The 18719-nt window shown below is 43.6% G+C and overlaps 1 protein-coding gene across 1 annotated transcript; it reads right to left on the bottom strand.

Moving 5' to 3' along the window:
- Positions 1-2770: 2770 nt before the first annotated feature.
- LOC306710588 (aryl hydrocarbon receptor-like) lies at positions 2771-18447 on the bottom strand. The gene is made up of 11 exons (XM_079179227.1): positions 18162-18447; positions 14081-14259; positions 9441-9553; positions 9259-9348; positions 8557-8677; positions 8108-8247; positions 7727-7911; positions 7532-7641; positions 7311-7452; positions 5976-7209; positions 2771-5291 (listed from the first exon to the last, which is right to left on the bottom strand). The coding sequence occupies exons 1-11, from the start codon at positions 18218-18220 to the stop codon at positions 5190-5192; spliced, it is 2475 nt and encodes an 824-aa protein (XP_079035353.1). The 5' UTR covers positions 18221-18447; the 3' UTR covers positions 2771-5189.
- Between the last annotated feature and the right edge of the window lie 272 nt (positions 18448-18719).

Genomic DNA, 18719 nt, shown 5'->3' with positions numbered 1-18719 from the left:
GAACAAGCATCCGTGTAATGAACGACCAGGACTACTTCTCCATATTCCCTTCATATCAGAACGATAGAGCGCATCAGTCTGGACTTCTTAGATGCAACAGATGTGTTTGTCATAAATAAACTATTTGTTAAACAATCCAAAGAGTCATCGGACATCATCCTGCAGTTTACTTTAAATAACTGTTTCGTCAAACTTAATGCAGATTTGTTAGTAGGATTGTTTCTTCTCTCCTCCTCCGTTAATTAGATTTATTTGGTGACCCTTTGGAAGGAGCCTAACATCCATGGTGGGAACCACTGGACTAAGTTAAAACCATCTACAGCAGTAATATGTTGCTTGTTTTTATTTGTGTACCTGTTTCTCTCTTTACTGCGTACTGAAGGACTTCTACACCGAACTCCCCTGACCACTGAATATGTCCCAGTAACAATAAACTCTACTTTGACCCCTTTGTCCCTGTGGAGAGCAACTCTTTCAGGCAACTTTTAACATCACATAGACTGTTCGTTGCCACACGATGGAGCCAAAGCAGCATTCTGGTGTTGAGTTGCAGACCAGCGGGACTGTTTTCTGCCGCACTGCTCGGCTTTACTGATGGAAGTATTCACATATTTTACACAAGTCATAACTAATACAACAATGTCTAAATGTAAATACAACAAAACAAATCCTGCTTTCAATATCCTACTTCAGTAAAAGTACACAAGAATTATCAGCAACATGTACTTATACCTATCAGAAGTACATAATAAAGCATCAACGTGCTGTTGTAGCTGTTACAGGTGGAGATACTTTAACTACTTTATATACAGTCAGCTGGTTTAGGGAAGTGGTTCCCAACATAGGGGTCGGGCCCCTCCAAAGAGTCACCAGACAGATCTGAGGGGTCGAGAGACGATTAATGGGAGAGAAGAAGAAGAAACTAGTTCAGAAACAACAATTATTTCATATTTACTTTTTAGTTAATATTATACTTTACTTGTATTATATCTATTTGGGCCTCAAACACTTATCAAAATAAAACCATCTGAGAAGTTTAGGGTAGAAATGTATTTTTGATGGAATTACGACGTTGTGACCAAAAACTAGGGCTGGGCGATGAGGAGGAAATCAAATACCTCAATAGTGACATTGCAACTATATTGTAGGGTTGACTATTCACACAACAATATTTTGGATAAATAATCATCAGTAATGTGGATTAAATGGGTAAAGGTCAACAATATAAACCTCCCTTTACTGTAATGCAGCCTTTAAAACTAAACCTATGCCATCACGATATTACGACACTTAAAATCAAACACGATATCTACTCATATCACAATATTAATATAATATCGATATATATGCCCTACCATAAACAGTAGAATGCACTAACATGTAAAGTCTGCTTTCAGTCTGTGGACAACGTGACCAGTAGACTTTGATTCTTGGAAAGAAGAATATTTCAGCTGTTAAAGCAATAAAAATGCAATAGTGGAGTAAAAAGCACATTTCCCTCTGAAATGTAGTGACCTGGAAGTATGACAGAAAATAAAAATACTACTAATAACTCTGAGGAAAGCCTGCATAAAAGGTTTAATCTCATTTGAATCCATTCCTCTCACATACAGACATACTCGTCTACCTTTTGTGAACTAAAGCTGAACTACTGTGACTTTAGCTTTTATGAACCAACTCCCAGAGCAGTCATTTGTTTTTAGAGCCGCTCCCTCCCTCCCTCCCTCCCTCTATCTCCCCCTGTCTTCACAAGCCTGTCTTCCTCTCTTTCTTTTCTCTTCTTAATAGAGCATCGGATTCCTCGCGTGAGAACGTGGTATCAGGTCCGGCTGATTGTGATATTGGGTTACTTTATTTCCCCTCAGTCTTTAATCTCTCATTCAGACGGAACAGTCGGCCTGTTCTTCAGGGACAGCTTGGATTTCAGAGCTGCACTTGGTTAACTAGGTCTGGTGCTTGTTTTATGAAAGCTAAATAATGGGGAAGCATCACATCTGGTGGTTGCTCACTTAAGACAGGAGGAGAAAAACATTAAGAACAACACAAATCACCCGAGGAGATGAAACAGAATGCATTAACCTTCCAAAGGAACGTTTATATTAAATAACTACCGGCTCACAAGAGGAAGGAAATTGCGTCTATTGTCAAATATCTTATATAATATCCAATATTCATTAGGTGCAGTATTGGTACAGTGTTTCTGTAGTAAACCATTCTGCAAGAACATGCATGAAAACAAGCAATCAAAGTCACAGTTCCACACTAAAATGTTTAACTTGTACAGCCCATATATAAATATCTATCTGTAGGATTACTCAAAAGGTGGAAAGAGTACTAAAATATCCTGCAGAAGTTAAAGTATAATGAAGACACTTAACATTCGCGTTAAGCATATTTAGTTGTGTTTTTAAGTGCAAACTAGTGGGGCAACAACTACTTTACACAAGTACACATCTTACCACTCCACGTTATATCTGATTATACACACCTCTGTGTTTAAACTCGTGTATTTACTCAGAAGACAGACTTTTAAACATGTAGTGTTGATGATGATCACTGTTCATTGTGACAACAGGTAAAGAAAAATACAAACGGCGTCTGCTGACAACTACGAGCCAATGAGAACCCCACTTCCTGGCAAACGGCCAATCAGATTGAAGCAGGTCAACCAATCAGTGTTGAGCATGCGTGTTGTCGTTTTCCCACACTCGCGGTACTTGACGTTTTGCGAATTAAAACACCTTTTTTTTAAAACTAATATAACCAGCAACTTCCCTTAACATTGTATGATAAGAATGATTTTATTATATCAATCATTCAACTCAGAACTATATTAATGTATCAGTGGTGGGAGGTACCTCAGCCTACATTTATTACATTTATTCAAGAAGGAGTGTACTTTTACCATACTTGAATATTTGGATAGCTTCAGTTACAATACATTTTTTTAGATAAAAAAATAAAAATAAAAATACATGAATTGCGATGTATTGTTACAGGTTAAGATGAGACTTAATTGGTCCCCTCTGTAATTGGCCATTCTGCACAATGAGTACTTTTACTTTTGGTACTTTGCATACATTTTGATGCTCCTACTTTTATTGAAGTAAAGATGTGAATGCAGTATTTTCTACCGTTGCTTAAGTACATGTTTTGAGTATTAACACACGCTCAAAGCACCATTGTGCTTATGTGTACAGCCTCAAATAAGGTCTCTTTTAATAGTCTTTAAAAAATATAAAAGGTTGTACAACCAATCAAACACACAGGAGACACAAAAGAGGCCCGAGAGGAGTCTGCTGTGGGAGCGCAGACAGACGAGGGAGGCAGCTGACGGTTACGTAATGGCTTGTGGGAACACACACATATATATATATATATATATATATATATATATATATATATATATATATATATATATATATCTCAGAGGAGGGTTGATGTGGAAGCAAGAAGGCTGGAACAAAAAAACATTAAATGAGCCATCTAAGATACTCCACGGGGAACAACACAAGTTGGCACTAAGCACGCGGTCATGACGAGCTTTAACCCGATACCTCTTTATCCCGGAGGTGACCCGGTTTGAACACAATCACACGTTGTCCTCACATGAACTCCTCCAGAGATAACACGTCATGTGCGGCATGGAGAGTAACACATGCAGGTGACAGAGGGGTTACAGTTCTTTAACGACACGAGTCCTCAACGGTTATATCTTCTACACGAGGAATACAAAACAGCTATAATTACAGAAGCACAATAATATGGTGATCTCCTACAGGCCAACAAAAAGCATGAATGTGTACTTTACTGTGAATATGATTTAAACAAAGTTCTTCTGAGCTGCAGCTGATTTAAACAGCATGTTCAGAGTCACACTCCTTAATTTAGATTCACGTTAAACAGATTTTACAGTATTTTAATACTGCATTGTGTGCGTTTCACTTTTAAAATTGCCATATAAGTGAAAAATGTAACTCTAAAATGTGGGAAACATCTGCTGAGTCACAATTATTTCCAACATGAGCTGCGTCAGTGTTGGGAAAAGATTTGTTTCTATATTTCGATCTTTGGTTTTTTCACAGCTGAAGACAAAAACAAAATCAATCTCGTAAAAGTATAAGTTCACAATTCTTAAAACACTTATCAGAGGTCCAGACGAACATTGAAACAGGGTTTTTTCTTGATGTAATGATCTCGATCCCAGCTGACATTGGGCGAAGGCAGGGTTCAGTTCAGAGTCATGGGTTAATCGAGGTTGCATGGTGGCATGTCTGTGGACTGTGGGAGGAAGCAGGAGAACCCGCTGCCGAGAGGAGAACATGCAAACTCCACCCAGAAGAGCCGTCCGGCCCGGGGATCGAACCCACGACGTGAAAAGATCCTCTAGGAAAAATGTCAGCGACAGGGACAAAATCCTTGTTCTGTGCAAAACAATTACACTACCGAGTTCATCTGGAGTTAATCTTTGGATATCCTCCAAAGTTACATTCTGTTCGGGATAAAATCCCCTCTTTGTGTTCCCATAGAAGGTGGTCAGGTTTCAATCTATATGTAGAGCACATTTCTACTGCAGACAATCTGGTTTCCATCCATTACTGCTAATATTAGAAGTCGGTGGAGCTAATTCTCCAGTCGGGTCCCATTAAACTGTTGTAGAAGACGAGGAAACAACGAGACGACGTAATGAAAAGACCAAATGTTGGGAAACCGTGATGAAAATGTGATATTTCCGTTTACTTTACACGTATGAGAAGAAATGAAAAGGTTACAACGCCTGATATGAAGTGATATAACGTGTCCTCTAAACGCTGATATCAACGGGATATAAACAAGAAGTTACATAACAACAGAGTCCACGGATTCACATTGAGACGCGCAGGAAGAGGATGAAATGTTCTTCCTCATGAAGAGCACATGTCCTCCGTTCCTCACACTGTGTGTGATACACTCAAGATTCCATCAAGTCCACCTGCAGTAACGCTTCCACTCACGTCCGTTGTTGGTTACTCGCAGCGTGAATACGAGTAAAAAAGCTGATTATTGGAAAAGATTGTTTGATAAATATTTTAAAAGACAGTTTTTTTTTTTGTTTGAAATGAGAGGGTTGGTGTTTATCTGTGATCCACAGCAGACAAAACATCCATGAAATATCCCGAGTATCCCAGAGGGGAGACCTCTCTGAGCCGCTACGGGCCGGTGTTTCTGGGGAGGTTGATGCTCCCGGGGTGAAGGTGAAAGGCGGGGAAGGCAAACGGGTCAACGACACCGTTCAGGGAAACTCCGGGGATCTGTGGGAGGAGGAGCAGGAAAAACAGCACTGTGATTATCCTGAAAACTAAAAACCTTCAGCTGGATCAGAGTGAGGTCCAATCAGAGGAGGAATGTGATCGGGATATCTGATCAGTGCAGAATATTTGGTGATGTGAATAGTTTACAGATGCTATTGTGATCCTCCCTGAACTCATGGAAGACTCATCAGCACTGACTTAATGATGACAAACCTGTTGGAAACCTGCAGTTCAGCTGAGTTCAGCCGATGGTCCATTTAGAGTCAAACAGACCATAAAGCAGGGGATGCTTTAGGGGCGGGGCTTACAGTGATTGACAGGTCTCTACCAGAGACGTGTACGTCACTCTACGTCACTCCTCCTCAGTCCACATATGGTCACTTCCTGTTCACCGGTTGCAAAAAAAGCCAAGATGGCAACGGCGAAATCGCCAAAACTCAAGGCTTTTAAAAAATAAATAACATTTCATCTTGTATATCTACTTAAGGAAATTCCCATTTTAAAGTGTTTTAAAGGAGTTGTATGTATATGTTTGCTCGACAGCTGAGATGAAGGAGCGGCTCATCTGAGCCATAAATAATTTTTGTTTTAAAATACAAATCACAACCATCTGGACAAACAGTTGGGAAGCAACCCGAGCCTTTTCCTTTCCCCCAAAATGAGTTTCTAATAGTTTTATTTTACCTGAGCTTCACCGTTCCAACAGAAGAACGATGACTGTAACGATCCCGAGCTGATGTCGCCCACATCTGTGCACGTCATCATCTGATCGACGCCCCCGGCCGCCGTGCCCGGATGGGGTGTGCGACCGTCTCTTTTCTCGTACATGCAGCTGCCGGATGAGCGAGCCGTTGAGTGCACACCGCCTGCTGTGTGTGAGGGATGAGTCGGCGCGTGATGGGGAAACTGTTGCCACACCGACGGGCTCTGAAGCTGCGGCCCCGCGCGAGTCTGCTGAGAACCAGTCAGCGTGTATTGCGCAGTTTGGTTGGAGCTGCTGTGGATGTTGTTGGTGTTTTGAACAGCGTGGCAGGATTGTGTTGACATCGTCGGGTTGCCGGGGTGGTGAGAGCTGCTGCTGCTGCCTGGAGGCCACGGTGTCGAGGCGTGTCCCTGCGGAGCGTTACGACACCGCGCGTGTGCCGCCCTGTGAGACACAACTTGAGAAGCAGCCGGATAACCGACGGCACCGAGAACGTCTCCAAACGGAGCCGACGCCGCAAAAACGGACGCGGCGTCCGTCGTTTGCTGCCACTCGTTTGAAAACACAGACCCGGGATGCTGCTGGACGGATAGCTTGTTGAAAGAGCCAGAAACGTGGTCTGAACCCTGCGCAGTCTCTCTCCTCAGAGCCTCCTCCACATACGAGAACACGTCGTTGGCCAGGATGTGGTTTAGTTCCCTCGAGACGTCTTCCCTCTCGTCGCTCAGCCTGGCGAGCGTGCTCTCCCAGTCCCTCAGCTCTGTCTCCTCGACTTCAAGACCCTCTATCCCTCCATCCTCAATATCCCCCAAAATCTGCTCCAAAGAGTTAAACATGGCCTCCGAGGTGAGGTCCCCCGTGATGGACCTGGAGGCCTGGACCTGGCCCGGCACACTGAGCAGAGCGTGGCTGTCCAGGAAGGCCCGCTCCAAGGTCGGCTGGGGTTGTTCCAAATCCAGGTCCTCTATCTGGGCGAAGATCGGGAGCTGGGCGCCGGGTTCCTGCGGCCGGGTGTAAACAGAGTGGTCCTGCCGGTGAAGGGATCCCAGGAGGGAGGCGGGGTCCAGAGGTTTCTCCGTGGTACCCGGTGCACCGGAGCCAGGAGGACCCGGGACGGATTCGAGAGAAACGTCGTACAGGACTCCTTCGCCCGTGGCGAGATCGAACGGGAGCTGCTGTCTCCTCTGGTGCAAGTGTTCCTCTCCTTCTTCGTTTCTGCAGAAAAATAGATTCACGCTGTAAATTATAATACTGTACTTTACCATCCTTAAATCAGGGGTGTGTGGGTTTTCGTCTCGTGAGACTTTAACGCTTACGTGAGGGCTTTCTGGCGGGCGATGATGAAGTCCGGTCTCCCTCCCTTGAAGACGATCCTGGCATTGGCCTGAACCCACAACCAGCGCGCCGCTTTGGTCAGCAGCCTGAAGAACGTGAAGCCGCTGTCTCCGGTCTTCATCACTGCGGGCGGTGAAGGCAGTCGGGTTAACGGCAGCGCCGTAGAGGCAGAGAGTGTGTGTGTGTTGCAGGGATAACTCACTGCGGAGGTGGTTGTCAGCGCAGTACATCATGTCGCCGGCGTGGATGAACTGATAGCCGGAGCCCGGTGTGACCAACTCTATCTCCGTGTATCCTAAAACCAGCTTCCCTCTGCAAAGACACACGGACTGTTACTGAGGCTGTTCCTGGAAAAAACATATTATATCATATTAAGAGATTCACCAGAGGTGCCAACCTGGTGTCCATGCCCAGAGGAGCAAAATCCATCCTGTGTTTGGACTCGAAGATGAGGGTCTTAGTCCGGATCGCCATGACCGAAGGAGGCTGCAGAGGGGTGGCGATGGCAAACAGAGCCAACTGAGGAGGAGACGCGTTTCCCTGCAAATGGAGGTACTTCAGACGTCCGTTGAAGTTCAGAGCCTAAAGGTTGGAGGAGAGAGAGTTCAAACCAACAAACAAACCAAGTTATGCCAGCAGCACATGGCTCTGTGGACGGTCCATCACTTGCATGTGGGGCCTCAATTTGGTTTATACAATTTTTGGTAACAATTGAGGACACTTTGATGTTGTGCGTATAGATCCACTGTTCAGAGGGTTACCGGACGCTTTCATTTACCAGGAATCCGGAGGCGTTGTCCAGGAGGCAGCGGAGGCGGCAGCAGAAGCTTCTGTCCAGGAAAGAGGAGTTCTCCGGGGGGACGTACTGAGGCAACGAGCTCCCGGAGCTGCTCGAAGCTCTACTGCTCGACTGGCCGTCTGCAGAGAACAAAACATCTCAGACTGTGTTTCTGTATCAGAACACGTCTGCCTGCTAGCTTCATCAGCTCCTGATTAAATCTCCACGTATAGGACGAATAAAGACTCGCTCTGTGTCTGAATTTACAAAAGACACAGACGATTAATGTCATGCTATGGTTTTAGTAATTATATTTCTTTTAATTTATTTATCTTTTTAAAGAGGCAGCGCTGTCACAAGGGGTTCACGTGGACGAATCTAGAGACAACGCCTGAATAAAACACGTTGTGTGTTTGTGAGCCGTAGATGTTGACGAGTTGAACTCGTACCTTCTGCTCTCACGACTGAGTGCGAGTCGCCGGGTTTGAGGGCGAAGTGGAGCTGACATCTGAACATCTCTCTGTCCTCCACGTGGACGAGCTCGTGCACACTCTGGTGGACCACATCGGACTGACGAAGGGAGGGAAGTTTATGTTTACTACAAGTACAATTAGAGGTACTTTACTTCCATGTTATGCTACTTATACTACTTTATAATCAGGTTTATTGTCAAGAAGGATTTCAAACACACAATATTTACTTTGGTATTTTAGTCCTCAACGAATAATCAAGGAGAGCAAAAGTCAAGAATAATGGACATAAAATAAATATTTATCAATAAAATGGATGAAAAATCTATGAAATATATCTGTTTTTAAAAATAGTAGAGAGGAGAAGCTCTGCTCCTGGAGGAGGAGGAGAAGGAGACGCTGCCAGAGGATCTGGGTCTGTCCACGGTGGACCAGGTCTCTGCTGGAGTCTGAGCTGAAGGAGGTTCTGGTGAACCTGCATGAGTTCATCTGGTTTCACCAGAATCCGACCCGGTGGCTCCGATGACGAGCATCAAGAATAACTCTATAGAAACAGACCATCTTCTCTCTGATGGTCTCTTTACTGATGGAGGTCTGATAGAGGATCAGGACTACACTGAGACTGGTTCAGGACCAGTTAAATGTTCCTCACATCGCTGGTAAAGGCAGACTGTGGTTTACCTGATGGAAGCCCAGGAAGTCCTGGATGGTCGGTGATGTGTAGAAGATCGTTCCATCGGTCGTCACGACCAACACAAACCCGTTTAAAGCCTGCAGAAACAACGGACACACTGAATCACATCCACCCTGACACGCACACGCCTACTTTATGCACACTCGTGATGCGATGCTTAGCTCTGTACCTGGAGGAGGAGTTCCCCCTCTGAGAACGTGACTCCATCCAGAGACACCGACTGTTCATTTCTGCCGTTTGCAGACACGAGAGGAGCCAACCTCACGTGCTTCTGCAGCGCTGCTGAAATACACCAAAGAACAGAAATATCAGATTAATTATTTTAACTTTAAAACGTCCACACATCATCCTCCACAACATCCTGTTGGAAACACAGTATTCATGTGTCTGTGGAGGGAAAAGATCTGCACATTTCATCCAGAATTAGCTGCAAACAAATATAAGAAGATGAAATACTGTGTTTGCTGTCCAGAAAGTCTGTTATATTTTGGTGGAAAACAATAGAACGGCCTTTCTTCTGTTGTGTTAATAATACATCTTGTGCAATCTAATCTGTGATCGCCGGCATCCTGTCAGCTAAGTAACACCTCCTTTCCTTTCCTTACAGTAATGACTCGATGGCACGCTAGCTGACTGCTCTCCTCCTTCCCTTCTCCCCTTTTTAAAACAAACCTGGGTCTGCCTCTCGTCTCCCCCCCCACCAAGAAAAAAACTCCAGGAATTTGCCCCGTCGTCTCGGTCAAGAGCAGCTTTTCTACAAACTCAGGAGGAATCTGGAGTTTGTTTCTACAGCGTGGACTCAGGGGGGTCTGTTGGAATTCATCAACATGTGACCGAGCGTTGAGCTCAGTGTGACGCCCGAAAAACAAGTGGACACAATGTGCGACAAAGAGAAGTGATGCACGCTGAGGAGGTGAGCAGATATTACTCGATAAGAAAAGATAAGATATGAAACTGGGATAATATCTCGTCTCTATTAAAACTACAACACTTAATACAAGCACTGAACCTCATCAGTTCATCAAAGTTCAATTCTTTACTTCTTTTCTGTTAAACCTGCATTTCTTCCACCTCTGAACTCTCAATGTACTTCAATGCCTCTCTCTCTCTTTCCAGTGCATTGAAACTAATGACCTCATTGTGCTGCATTTCTGCTTCCTTAATGCACCAACTTTCTATTTTCCGCCTCCTGAAACTCTATTAAAACACTAATATTTGTCCACATGAAGCAGCCGGTGCTCGTGTAGAAGCCTCCGCCTGTTCATGACTCAGCACAGCAGATTTATTCTGCAGGAAAACGCAGTTAACGACGGCGCTGACCTCGCTGCGACCTCGTTATCGACATAAAAACCAGGAAGCAGACGTCCTCGGGAACAAGCAGCTCCACCAGAGCTCCCCGCGGTGAAGCAGGCGGTGGAAGAAGCCTCACCTGGGACTCATTCAAGGGAACAACAGGTGAGTTTGTGCTTAACCTTCCTGCACTCACACACACACACACCGTAGGGTTCTTTAAGGTTTTCTGCTCATTCAGTTTGCATTCATGCATACTTTTATGTAGTATTTGTGGCAGTACATTAGTTTCTATTTATAGCACATTTGGTTCAGAGATAAGTTCATCTTAAAGTTCCTACTTTCTATTTCCTTTGCTGAAGGAGAGGGAGGAGGAAGAAGCAGCAAAATAGTGCAGAAATACTAAAAGTCCTGCTTTCACAATCGTGTTCACTCTTCTTGTTGCAACAACATATTTAAAAAACTCAATTACACTTCAACTATCAATAACTAGAAGACATCAAAGACGGCCAACGAGGACATTTGAAGGCTTTGTTGTGTTGAGAATCGACCCGTTTACGGGCCGGTCGCTGAACAAACATCCTCCACAATCGGAGGAAACTGCTGAAGATTAGACGGAGACGCAGAAGAAGTCAGGAGGCCACCGAGAGGCCGTTTCTGTCAAAACAATGAAAACATCTTTCCATCACTTTGGTCCAGACTGAAATATATCTCAACAACTGTCTGAGGGATTGTCAGGACATTTAGTACACGCGTTCATGATCCCCAGAGGATGAACCCGACTGACTTTGATTATCCCCTGACTCCTCCTCTAGCTCCCCCGTGAGGTTTACCTTTTGGAGATTTTAGTAAAACTTCTCAACAACTATTGAATGGATTGCCATGAAGTTTGGTTCAGATATTGCCAGTCTCCAGAGGGAGACTGTGAGTCTCCAACACTTTGGTTTATGACCAAATATCTGCTAAACTAAAGACATCCCCGTCAGCCTCAGCTGTAATTATCTTTACACATTTAACATCAGTCCACAAAGCAACGAGTGACGTCACGATGACGACGTCCACCTCTTATATACGGTCTGTGAACTGGACGAACATCAAAGCTGAGCAGATAACACGTTCACAATAAACTGCACGACGGCGAGAGGAAGAACGCGTCGATGCAGATTTCATCTGATGGGCCTCGTAATGACGTGAACCTTCTCCTCACCCGTCATCTCCCAGCTCCCTCTCTCTCCCCCCCCTCTGTCTCCCCCCTCTCTCTGTCTCTGTGTTTCGACTCCCTTTCACTTTTTGCAAACACTGAACATGTGTTGCAAAAACAACAAAACAGTCTTCATATCTAGAACAACATCTAGTATGGTGGCGGTTGTCTGATAAATAAACACAGTGTGTTAGCTGTTCAAAGGCCTCGTCCAGAGGCCCTCATGTCGTGCCACCGTGCTTCACCCCCTCTGTGCCCCCCCCCCCCCCCTCGCTCCATCAGCAGCAGTGATCTGCGATAGCAGAGCGAGGAGAGGCACAAAGAGAGAGCGAGCGGAAAGGCCTGCTGGACTCTGCTGCTCATCTGTGGCTGCGACGGCACCGGTTACTGTGTAATTTAGTTGTTTTTAAAAAAAGCGTATATTTAGGTTGATTTTTGGCAACAGCTGGTGGAAGCATCTTGGTTTGATTTAAAAAATACCGTTCAAACTGTGCACACAAATATTTGAAGTATAACTACACGCAAATATCAGATTACTGGTCACTCTGAGTCACTGAGGCTTTTTGGCCAGAAATGACGCTCATAGAACGATGGAGTAATGTTTACAATTATGGCGGCCAATCTGATGAAAAATCTGGATTTTTTCTTCTTGAAGTAGACAGAAATCATTTAAACTTGTAAATGAAAAAGAACCCCGTGAGCTCATGCAGGACGGCAAAGCTTACGAGAGCACAGCTGGTGTTATTCTATATTTGTCTCGTCAACAAATCCCATAAAAAGATCCGAACCAGGAATGTGTTGGTCCGTCTCTCAGTGCTTCCCCCGTCTTCCTGTCTGACTCCTTCAGCCTCACGACCGTTGGTTCCTACTGAAGATGTACATCTTTCAAAATGTCTCATAAATATATGGTTTCATTTTTTTTTTAAAAAGGAAATTCATTGGGGACTATTTTCAGCGGCGGATGAATCCACATTTTGTGCTCTAGTGAGTGTTTGTAAATAAACTACAGTGTGTTGATGGTGATGAAGGCTCGTTGATGTGTTTATAACAGAGCTCTATGGAGAACAGGAGGTTTGATTCACTCACAACAGTTTTCATGGGATCTGTTGACAATAACAGAAATAAAGAATATCACCAGAGTTGTGCTTTGATTTAAAAACATCTTTTGCTAAACAATAACCAGAACAAACTCAACAATGTACCAGCACGGTGCAGGCAACCAACTGCCACCTGTGACTGTGTGTGTGTGTGTGTGTGTGTGTGTGTGTGTGTGTGTGTGTGTGTGTGTGTGTGTGTGTGTGTGTGATCAGCATCAGAATAAGGACCTCATGTCTCTGCGTAGACCGCCCCTCCCAGCAGAGCGACTATTCATTATTCAGTGTCGGGTTCCCAAAACACTCTAAAAAACGTCTGGAGCTGCATGTTCGCTCACCCGACACACACACACACACACTGCATTATTACTGCTCAGGCCAGGAGGTGGAGGAAGTATTCACATCCTCTACTTAAGTAGAAGTACTGATACCACTCTGTGAAAGTACTCCACTACAAGTGCAAAGTGTCCCTGAAGTATTAAAGGCAGTAACAACAATAACAATGTGACTTTTCTACCAGAATATATTCTCTCATTAGGTTGTTATGACTGGTGCATTAATGTGAACGCTGGATCTCACTGCTGTAGTTTGTGGAGCTTATTTTGAACTATTAACCACTATTGAACTACAGAACTTCTCCTTTTAATTCAGATATATTGTAAATATCTGTTATAGTATTTTACATGAATGTTTTTAGATGTTTCCCTATGTTTATGTTATGTATTAAAACATCAAAGCAAATTCCTTGTATGTGAAAAAAGGACTTGGTAAAAGTGAACTAGTTAATCAATTGTTTGATTCATTGTTTTGTAAAAAAAATAGCTTTTGTCACAATTACCCAAAAGTGACGACTTCCCAGTCCAAACCTGATCCAAAATTAATTGAAATAAATCAAAATTATTAAAAGTAAAAGCAGCAAACCTTCACATTTGAGGAGGCGGAAGCATGAGATGAACAATTACAAAACAATTAACCAAATATTGCCCAATTCATTCCCTGTCAACCGACTGATTGTTTCAGCTGTTCTTGTACGTTTGCATTTGTTTTAAATCAATATTTTGAGTATTTATAAAGTAACTAAAGTTTTCTGGAGTACAACGTACAATACTCCACTCTGAGATGTAGTGGAGTCGGAGTAAAGTCCCCTGAACGTGTACTTCAGTAGAATACTTGAGTAGATGTACTTGACTGCGTCCACAGAGCTCTGAGCGGAGGTCCACTGACCGTTGAAGTAGCTCTTAGCTTTGAGGTAGCCCACGCTGAGCCGGAGCACCGACAGCTTGTCCAGACGACCTCTGACCTCGTCGGAGAACGGCAGCATGCCGGTGAGGCGGTCCAGCTCTCCGTTCAGACGGTCCCGGTGCCGCTTGGACGGATTGGTCTTCACCGGCGGAGCCTTGGCACTGAAACAACACACACACACACACACACACACACACACACACACACACACACACACACACACACACACACACACACACACACACACACACACACACACACACACACACACACACACACACACACACACACACACAGAGACAAAGAGGATTTGTTGAGAGATGCTTGCTTGCAAAAACTTGTTCGCTCCGCTCGACAATCTACACGACGCACATTTGGAATTTCCAGCTTGAGTTTCAGTGGGAGTTCTTTGGTACGAGGTTGAGTCTTCACATCCTGTGACGAGCTCTCGTCTGAACGTCTTCACCGCGTGTCAAACTCTGACTCTTCCTGTTCATGAAAGCAATTTAAATCTCTAAGAGACGATGTTTGTTGCTGCCCAAATAAACCGCTGACCACATCAAACGCAGACTCCACTTCCTGGTTTTAGAGGCCGAACGTGTGGCTCAGACCTTTGTTATTAGAAGACTGAAAACACACAGAGAGAGAAACATGTTCTTTGTTTTATTGGTAAGAAATATGAGATTTACTGAGAGTTCAGCACTGAAATGACAAATAAATTAGGAAGCAGCGGTGGAAAGTATCAAAGCACATTTACTCAGGTACTGAACTGAGGTACTTGTACTTTTGTTTATCTGAAAGCTTCAGGTACTATGAATTAACATTTTAAGCACAACTGAAACTAATTAATTAGCCAATTAACTGAACATGAATTGGAAACTATCTCGATAATCAATTCACAATTTCAGCTTCGGAAATGTGAGAATTTGCATTATTATTATACATTTTTTAAGATGTTTGCATAACTACAACTACAAGTGCAGCTGAAACGATTAGTCGATTAATCAATAAGTAAATTGACAGAAATTCATTTTAAAATCAAGTATTATTGAATCATTTAAGTTGACATATTGCGATTAATCGTCTCCTCGATCTGAGAAAAACACATGAAGGCGTCACTAGTCAAAGTCAGCAGGGTTCATCCTCTTGGGATCATGAACGTCTGCACAAAATGTCATGTGATCCAACTAAAAGTAGATATTTCACCGTCGACCGACAGACGCTGACATGTGAAGATGGAGAGGAAGAGCAGATACAGAGTGACATCATGACTCTGAGACGGAATGTTATTATTACTACAAATAACCACAAAGTAATTCCTCTGTAACATGTCGGGACACGAGGCGGCCTCACCGACTGAACACGGAGATCTGAGGAAAGATGCAGGAGAGAGGAGAGACAACATCGAAGGAAGGAATGAGGAGATAAAACAAGAGAGAGAGACAGAGAGAGACAGAGAGAGAGACAGAGAGAGAGAGAGAGAGAGACAGAGAGAGACGGAGAGACAGAGAGAGAGCGAGAGAGAGAGAGAGAGCGAGAGAGAGAGAGAGAGACAGAGACAGAGAGAGAGAGAGACAGAGAGAGACGGAGAGACAGAGAGAGAGCGAGAGAGAGAGAGAGAGCGAGAGAGAGAGAGAGAGAGAGAGACAGAGAGAGAGAGAGAGAGAGAGAGAGAGAGACGGAGAGACAGAGAGAGAGCGAGAGAGAGAGAGAGAGCGAGAGAGAGAGAGAGAGAGAGAGACAGAGAGAGAGAGAGAGAGAGACAGAGAGACAGAGAGAGAGAGCGAGAGACAGAGAGAGAGCGAGAGAGACAGAGAGAGAGCGAGAGAGAGAGAGAGAGAGAGAGACAGAGAGACAGAGAGACAGAGAGAGACAGAGACAGAGAGAGAGAGAGAGACACACAGAGAGAGAGAGAGAGACACACAGAGAGAGAGAGACAGACAGAGAGAGGAAAAATCTGAATTTAGAGTGGAAAGGAAAATAATAGAGGTGCAACTTAAGAAATTGAAACATCTAAAAATAGGTGAAAGTCTTCCTTCTTTCATACATCAGTTACTTATTCAGTCTCTGTCACAGAGAAAAGATACTATTTTAGTTTCTGTAGTTTGAATGAAGTCTGTTCCACGATGACCTGCGCAGTAGAACGACTGCTTCTATCAATGGACTCTGGTGGTTTTGAGGAGAACGTAGAACGATTGTTTCTTTTCACATTTAACTCTGTGAATTAAAAGCAGAGTCGCTGACTGATGGAACAGTGGAAACAATAACCAAGCAATGACGTTTGAGTTGTGCAAAATATTTAGGTCATCCTCCTCCGTTCACTGTCGACTCACAAAGAGGAAATCAAATGATGAAATGACTCCATAAAAAAACAGAAAGGATCCTACAAACAGTCATGATCTCAGATAGTACAGCCGTATAGATTTGACTCATTAAAGTAAAGGAAACTCTCTGGAGTCGAGTCGGCGCTGTGGCCTGTGATCGGCCTCCTCGTCGTGGGTAACAAAGAGCTCGACTCGGCTCTGGATCCAGAGCAGCCGGCCTCGGGCGGGTCGGGTTACTCGGGCAGCTCGTGTGTCTTGGAAGGAGGTTGTGCACAAACAAGATGTCGGGCGTGAGACGTGAAGAAGAAGACCTGAATGCAGACGGATCTGTGGAGTCTTACTGGTCCAAATAAAGCTGCTTTTTATTTTGTCATCAATTCTCTTTGTCACCGTTGTTTTCAGAGTCGTGGGCAAGACTTCTGATCTTTGAGTGATGGAGGAAGTATTTAGATCCTGCAGCTCGTCACAAATACTACTAGTTACAAGTAGAAGTCATGTACTTAAGATGTTACTTCAGTAAAAGTATCTAAAACTTAAAGTATTAAAAGTAAAATTGCTCAACGCGGAACATTTCTACTGTTCTTCTATTACATATTCTATCATTAGATGATTATGACTCATGCATTACTGTAAAGCAGGATTATTATGGCTGAATCGGCTGAATATTTTCTCCATTAATCGATGAATAGTTTAGTCAAAACAGTGAGAAATGCGTCACAGTTAAAGTCCAAAGTGACACTTTCACAATGTTTGTTTAGTCCAAACCTCAACATTATTACTAATATATTCATATTTACACTAATACATTACCTTTCACAACATTATTCAAAGGAAAAGCAGGAAATGTTCACATTTGTGAAGCTGGAACAATTAAGATAAGATCTATCTCGACAGTAAATATTGAGTTAATTATAATTGAAATATTATCAAAATAGTTAACAATTATTTTTCTGTGAACCGACCAATTTCAACTTACATTTCAAGTACTTTACAGAGTATTTCCATTTTCTGCTACTTCATACTTCTACTCCACTACATCCCAGAGTAATATATACTCTTACTTTTGGTACTTTCAAGTATTTTGATGCTTGAGTAGTAACCATAAGTAACACTTTTAATGCTCATAACAGAGTATTTCTACACGGAGGTATCACTCCTTTAAATGACCACCATCACCTGCACGACTCAACCTCCTCCACCTCTGACGTCATTACCATCACCTGCCCGACTCGACCTCCTCCACCTCTGACGTCATTACCATCACCTGCCCGACTCGACCTCCTCTACCTCTGACGCCATTACCATCACCTGCCCGACTCGACCTCCTCTACCTCTGACGTCATTACCATCACCTGCACGACTCGACCTCCTCTACCTCTGACGTCATTACCATCACCTGCACGACTCAACCACCTCTACCGCTGACGTCATTACCTTCGCGTGACCTTCCGCTGCAGGTGAACTGTCCACCTGTCCGACAAATCACTCATCACTCAAGTAAAACAACTACAAAGGATTGGTAGTATTATTACCACCACTACTACTATTACTACTACTACTACTACTACTACTAATAATAATAATAATAATACTAATAATAATAGTAATAATAACGCAGTATTAATGGGGGTGAGGAGTGATTGGTCCATTCTGCAGTGACCCTCTTTAACCCGCACTCGGCCTGTTTTCTGGGCTTTGGTGACACAATAAAACGTTTGTTATTGAAGATTAAAACTGACCTTTTGTGCGCGGGCTTCTTCCTCCTCTTCACCGCGTACACTCCACTGTTCCCCGGCATGGTGGCGCTACACTTTCACCTCCAACTCTATCTTAACTCTCACTCCAAAGAACACAAATAGAAAACATTAAAAAAAAAGAAAAGTTGGTTTATTGAAGCGCTCCAGACAGTCGCCTGTTTGTTCCTCTGTCCGTTCGAAAGACGGGTTATTTAACCGGAACTCGGCTCAGAAGAGGAGAAACTCCCAAATCCATGAAGTGTGGCAGCATTCTGCAGCGACCATGACGTTCAGAAGCTCCTTTAAAAAGTCGACAACTTTCAAAGGGAAGTAGAGCAAAACACACACACACACACACACACGCGCACACACACACAGAGGGTGTGTGTTTGTGTTCTTCTGCTTCAGCCAATCAAATCCACTGTAACGTCACAACATCTGTCTCCCTCTGTGATTGGTGTACAGCTGCTCCTTTGTCCTCAGCTGTAAAATACACAAACTGTACATGTTAAAGTACTTTGCCTCCTTAAAACAGAAGTTATTCGTAAAGATAAAAGGTTG

Source organism: Pholis gunnellus (assembly GCF_910591455.1).
Source record: "Pholis gunnellus genome assembly, chromosome: 18".
In the NCBI taxonomy this organism is placed as follows: Eukaryota; Metazoa; Chordata; class Actinopteri; order Perciformes; family Pholidae; genus Pholis; species Pholis gunnellus.
The sequence above is the reverse complement of the archived record's forward strand: the minus strand, read 5'-3'. Positions and strand labels throughout refer to the sequence as shown.

Bases quoted from the DNA above. Each gene is read 5' to 3' on its own strand.
- LOC306710588 (XM_079179227.1), bottom strand. From the start codon at position 18,220: ATGCCGGGGAACAGTGGAGTGTACGCGGTGAAGAGGAGGAAGAAGCCC. The intron at 8,248-8,556 runs GTACGAGTTCAA...TGTTCTCTGCAG, and splicing joins CTCAGTCGTGAGAGCAGAAG to ACGGCCAGTCGAGCAGTAGA. The intron at 7,453-7,531 runs GTGAGTTATCCC...CACCGCCCGCAG, and splicing joins CGCTGACAACCACCTCCGCA to TGATGAAGACCGGAGACAGC.